This window comes from Sitodiplosis mosellana, unplaced genomic scaffold (genome assembly GCF_009176505.1).
Source record: "Sitodiplosis mosellana isolate CC-2019 unplaced genomic scaffold, AAFC_SMos_1.0 Smas_scaffold_6181, whole genome shotgun sequence".
NCBI classification, from domain to species: Eukaryota; Metazoa; Arthropoda; class Insecta; order Diptera; family Cecidomyiidae; genus Sitodiplosis; species Sitodiplosis mosellana.
Genome location: NW_022601422.1, coordinates 4369207 through 4375206, shown reverse-complemented (window position 1 = coordinate 4375206; position 6000 = coordinate 4369207). Strand labels below are relative to the sequence as shown.

General features: G+C 34.8%; 1 protein-coding gene across 1 annotated transcript; it reads right to left on the bottom strand.

Annotated features, from left to right (window-relative positions):
* Nucleotides 1-2200: 2200 nt before the first annotated feature.
* LOC129576196 (uridine diphosphate glucose pyrophosphatase NUDT14-like) lies at nucleotides 2201-4776 on the bottom strand. The gene is made up of 4 exons (XM_055460892.1): nucleotides 4249-4776; nucleotides 3949-4168; nucleotides 2520-3817; nucleotides 2201-2395 (listed from the first exon to the last, which is right to left on the bottom strand). The coding sequence occupies exons 1-3, from the start codon at nucleotides 4439-4441 to the stop codon at nucleotides 3595-3597; spliced, it is 636 nt and encodes a 211-aa protein (XP_055316867.1). The 5' UTR covers nucleotides 4442-4776; the 3' UTR covers nucleotides 2201-2395; nucleotides 2520-3594.
* Between the last annotated feature and the right edge of the window lie 1224 nt (nucleotides 4777-6000).

Here is a 6000-nt window from a genome sequence, read left to right as displayed (position 1 = left end):
AAAATTAATTTCCAAAATATCAAACCAACTTACTTCTTCGATGGGCACATTCATGGTGCCGCATCCTGGGCATGGGCGACTTTGTCTTGGTTCAGTGTTGATTGTATCGTACTTTTTGTCGCAACGCTCCTTCTCGCATTCGTAGTAGGCATGATAGCGAACGTCACTCATCTTTGTTTCGATTTATGCTTTTCTTTCGATAAAAAAAATCACGAAGTCTTGATTTGAATGTAACACGATGGTGATCGGATAAGATCTGAAATGTGGCACACCATGCCAGCCCTTTATATACTTTGGTGATGGCTAGAAAATGCTGAATTCGTGCTTTAATTTCGCGGCCAAACATTGCAATCGATTCAACCGAAATCAGTGAAAGTAAACAAAATTTGAATGATTGTATACTTCCATGCGAATCGAACGGATCGACTCGGTTTATGCCACCGTGTTTTCAAAAGTAAATTCAAAGGCAATTGGATGAATATTGTTTATTCAATTTGCATTCATATTGATATAGATTTTTCCTGCATTTTAAGCAATTCGTCAAGAGGTGCACGTGCACAAGAAGCGCCAATTTCTCATTTCAATTCGACGAAACGGTTTCGAGAAGACTAAACACCGTCACTTCATGAATGCAAAAATGCTGATTACGTTTATCAACGACCGGAGTTGTTAGCTCAAAATAACCAAACGTCTTAATTTCATATGAACGAAGGAAAATGTTACCAAAATGAAGCAATCATCGGAAACAAAAACAAAAACAATCCAAAATGTGATTGCTCATCTCTTGGTAATTTGGAATTTGTTTTGGACATATTTACATGGTGCATTTGATTACTTTTGAGTCATCAACGAAGTGTTGGTATTATAAATGATTTGCTAGATCGAAAGATCGAATTTCAAAAAAGGTCTAAGGGAAACTAGATTAGTAAAAAAACGCTTTTCTCTTTGCAAATATCTTGCCAATGCATTTGGTGATTGATTTATTTCATGTTTCGTTGTGACAACAATTGCTCAAGAGACACTACATTAATGAAAGCCATATTTTAGATTTTATTCTAATAAACGGCAACAAATAGGCATTCCCGAATTCGATGGCATCGTTCATCGAGTTGGAACTATGCTTCCGTCAATGAAACACATCTGCCACCAAAAGAGAACAGTGCAAACCGTTTGTTAGAATTGTTTTGCATCAAAACGACGTTGACGTTGAAATGAATACTAAGAGTGACTCACTTCATTGTATGGAATATTGTAAGCCAAGCATCGATAACATTGACGCCTTTGCTGAGCTGCAGAATTGATCGTTTGAAACGATTTACCGCAAACGTAACAGACATAGAATGCTTTCCAACGGTAGTCCCACATGGATCTTAGAAGCCTCTAATTTCTTTAGAAGAAAAAACTTTGATGTCGATTGATTGACTTCCTAGGAGCACTGACAATGAAACTATATCAAACTCAACTAAAGAAGCACTGACAATGTTTTCAACCCGTTTTAACCAGTGAAGTTATGGAAAATGGTGTCGAACCAACTTAATATTGAAACGAATGTGTTATGATACATTGGCACTGTTTTTTTTCGATGAATTTTCCAAGTGGATTCGCTATTCGGTTACATCGGATAAATTTACATCAAATATTTTATATTTTCAATTCGAAAAATACGGACAAGAAATATTTGAAATCGATGACATTCGATATTTTGTTCAATGTTAATTTTTTTGGGGTTATTCGGGTCCATGTTCGTTGGAATTTTCTTTGGAAAACAACTAAATGATCGATATTTATGTCGGAAAATTTACTTCGACCGTCTTCTCACTATTTTACACAAATAAATAGTACTTAGTTCATGATTTGACTTCATTTCTTCGGATTTGTTTTAACACAGTAAAAAAAGAATTGAGTAACATTTTTTTCACACATTTCACAAAGATCATACTTACCTCGAATTTAGTTTTCTCAATTTTCAGAAGTAAAGAGAAGAATGAGTCTAAATTTTGCCTGCCACTGTGGTTAAAATACCCAGAAAAAATCAGAAAGATAACCAAAAAAATGTTCAAGCGAAATCCTATTTCAAGAGATCTCAGATTAACTACAAGTAATTTGTAACAACTTGTATGCCAAATATGCTCAAAACTGTCAGAAAGTCACTGAAAAACAATCCTAAAACCCGAACGATTCTAAGCAATGAAAACAACGATTTTTCCGCTGGCGTTTTGCCAAAAGATATTCAATAAATTTTATTCAATATCAGATTTGTGACAAAACAATGAATTTTGTGTTTGATTTCGATTTGGTTCTTTTCGGCACGCTGTTGATGGCCATTCTTACAAACATCGAAGACTTCGATTCGAAGTTACCAGTGGGGAACTGCTTCGCCATCATTGAACTTCAACTGTAATTGCAAAAAACGAAAAGAAAATGTTTTAATCAACAAATAATGATACAAAATCATAACATTGACAATTCTGCATGGAATCCGAATGAAAATCAATTTTCAAAACATCAAATAAACTTACTTCTTTGATTGGCGAATTCATGGTTTGGCATCCTGGGCATGGACGTCTTTCACCTTTCGATGTATTGATTGTGTCGTACTTCTTGCCGCAACTACATTCGTAGCCGGCATGATAGCGAATACCAGCCATCTTTGTTTCGATTTATGCGTTTCTTTCGATAAAAAAAATCACGAGGTCTTGATTTGAATGTAACACGATGGTGATCGGATAAGATCTGAAATGTGGCACACCATGCAAGCCCATTATATACTGTGGTGATGGCCAGAAAATGCTGAATTCGTGCTTTAATTTCGCAATAAAAAATTGCAATCGATTCAACCGAATTCAGTGACAGTAAGCAAAACTTAAATAATTGTATAGTTCCGTTCGAATCGAACGGATCGACTCAGTTTATATCAAAAATAAAGTCACAGCAAATTGGAAAAATATTGTTTATTTAATTTGCATTCATATTGATATATAGCTACTCCGCACATGCCTTTTTCCGAATGTTTATCTTTCCTTCATCCTGCATCTAAGCAATTCGCAAAGAGTTGCACGTCTAAGTGCACAAGAAGCGCACATTTTTCATTTGAATTCGACGAAACGGATTCGAGAAGACTAAACACCGTCACTTCATGAATGCAAAAAATGCTGATAACGTTTTTCAACGGCCGGAGTTGTTAGCTCAAAATAACCAAACGTCTTGATTTCATATGAACGAAGGAAAATGCCACCAAAATAAAGCAGTCATAGAAAACAAAAACAAAAACAATCCAAAATGTGATTGCTCATCTTTTGGTAATTTGGAATTTATTCGTTTCAGACATATTTGCATAGTGCATTTGATTACTTATGAATCATCGACAAAACAAATTTTGTATACTGTTAGTGGAAAAAAGAATGCGAACTATTTTCTGGTAGAAAAAAGAACATATCCGTGAATAAACAATTTATTTTCTAGTCTTGGACATTGCAAATAATTTGCCAGAAATTCATCACACTATTATTATTTGGAATTTTGTTTTTTCGTACATCTTCTGGAATACATCAATAAGGTAGATAAGTTTGTTCAGAATTTTCGATCGAATGAAAATCATTTTGTTTTGTTCGTGAGGAACCATGAAATTCCGAACAGGCAACTGGGTGGTGCATTGTTTATCGCTCCTTGTTTCAACATTTCGTGGCATTCATCCATTGTTAGTTCGAACACATCGATAATTTCATCGTCCACTCCACCTCCTTCTGCTGCTTTGTCGTCATCGGTCACTTCACAGTAGTAGAGTGTTTGCGTCGATCCATCGGTTCCAACACCAGCTCTGTAAAATAGCAACACACAGTTCATAATAATAAAAACCAAAGTTCAATATAGCAACAATCACTCCGTTCGATTCAATTTGACACCAAGAAGATAAGATTTAAATGGGTGATATGAAATTATATAACTTGCCTATAAGTCATGACGAGTTCAATTCGATCGATAGGCACATTGTAGCCGCATTCTTCGAGAATTTCTTCTCGGGCAATTTCAATGAGTGACTTTGATTTGTCTACAATGCCAGCACACAGTTCATTTGTAATTGCCTGTGAAACTGGGTACTTTTCTAGTAGAACTTGCGGCGAAGCCATGTGATGCAGTGGATCAGACGATAGTATCGAATGATAAACAGCTGAAAATAAACGAAAGTCATCGTCATGTTTAATGCAATGTCAGTGGATTTTCATATATTGATTTAATGGGCCATTTTACCTGGACGAAATTGTCGCACCAACACCAAAGTGTTTCTAGTTTTATTCAGTATGATGATTGCCACACTGTCATGAACTTTCAGCAGATCCCACGATTTTTCCTTCCCATTTTGCACATAATACATTCGAAATGGTTTCACATAGAGCGAATCATCTGGCAACGATGTGTAATGGAAATCCGTCACTTTATCCATTATCACAACAAATTTCTCATTAATTTACTGCTTCAAATTGGAATCCTCGAAGTTTGTTCAATAAATCTTAGCAATAACAGCAATTGTCAACACATACACACAAAAAAATTTGAACAAATTTCTTTTTTCAAAGTAAATTGCATTAAAGCGATGACGATTATAGACAATTTGTTTGACGTTTATGCTTTTGACAGTTCAACTGTGTCGATGTATTCTTAACCGTTGTTACAACATATAGGCCCTTGCTGTTTTTATTATAGGCTCGAAACTAGCATTTTGAAAGAAAAAAAAAAGCAATGTAAGTCAGCCGGGCTGACCTAGTCCCTACGTTGAATGAGACTACTTTGGTGATTTTCTAAATTTAGAAATTTCATACAATATCAACGCACATTGTTTTCTGAGAGACAACAAGGGCCAAACATCTGATGATCTTCTAAGATATGCCATGCGAATAGATGCACTTGTTTCTAATGGAAAACTCTTCATCATCAATGGTGTTCATTACGGCGGCACCAATCAAAATCTTTCGCTATACAAATCGCCAAAAATGTCTACAGAAATGGACTTTCTACTCTTTTTGATTCATTATGCATTGTTGATTTTGTTTGTTTATTCCATGCATTTTATTTCATTCGGTTTCAGCTGTTTATTTGACAATATCAACATGATTTGTTGATAGAAAGCGAAAAATCGTTTATATTGATGGATACTCATTCTTTTGCATTGAATGTTTACTTTTGCCGTCGAGCAGTATTTCAGCTATCTTTTGGGTGATTCTTTCGTTATGTCTCATTTCGATCAGAAGTCTCAGTTGAAAACGTTGGATTCGGTTCAAAGCATTGAAAAAAGATCATTTCGGTTCCATTGGAAAAACAGCGTGAAAATATGCATACAAATATCAGGATCAATGCCGATTACAGGTGCCGTCAATGCAAGGTGCATATATCCCGTGTAAATATTAGCGTCGATGAAATATTGCATTGCACCAATTGCCGTAAATCGCTTCTTCCAACTGCCCAGGTAATACGGAGTATTGACTTGAAACGAAATTTTGTTGAGTTAAAAAAATCAAATCTAATATCACAATACGATCAAACTGATTGCAGTTTAAATTAATCGAAAAAGAAAGTATTAACTCATTTTCATTTTATTTTTTCTCCATTTCCAGACTGCAGTGCTATACGAACCGCAGACTAACAGCGAAAGCAAAATTGCAAAAAAATAATTTACGAAAATTCCATGAAAAATGCATTTTTACCGTGTGAATTGAATAATGGTTTTAATAAAATAAATCCTTCCTTATTTTCAAACGAAAAAAAACTGTTTAAATTGTTGCATATTTTTAATCAACTTTTTCTTACTATCCAAAAAATCTGAAAAATTGTGGTTTTGAATGTGCTTTTTTTCGTTAAGCTAAGTACACAGTTCCTCGTGAAATGAAAAAAATTCTCCGGTGAAATTTTCACAGGTGTGTCATTGGTATTGTTGTTTTTTTATTTTCGAATTGCAAGCATAATGATTTTTGATGTATAAAACAGCTAACTCATTCCAATATCAAC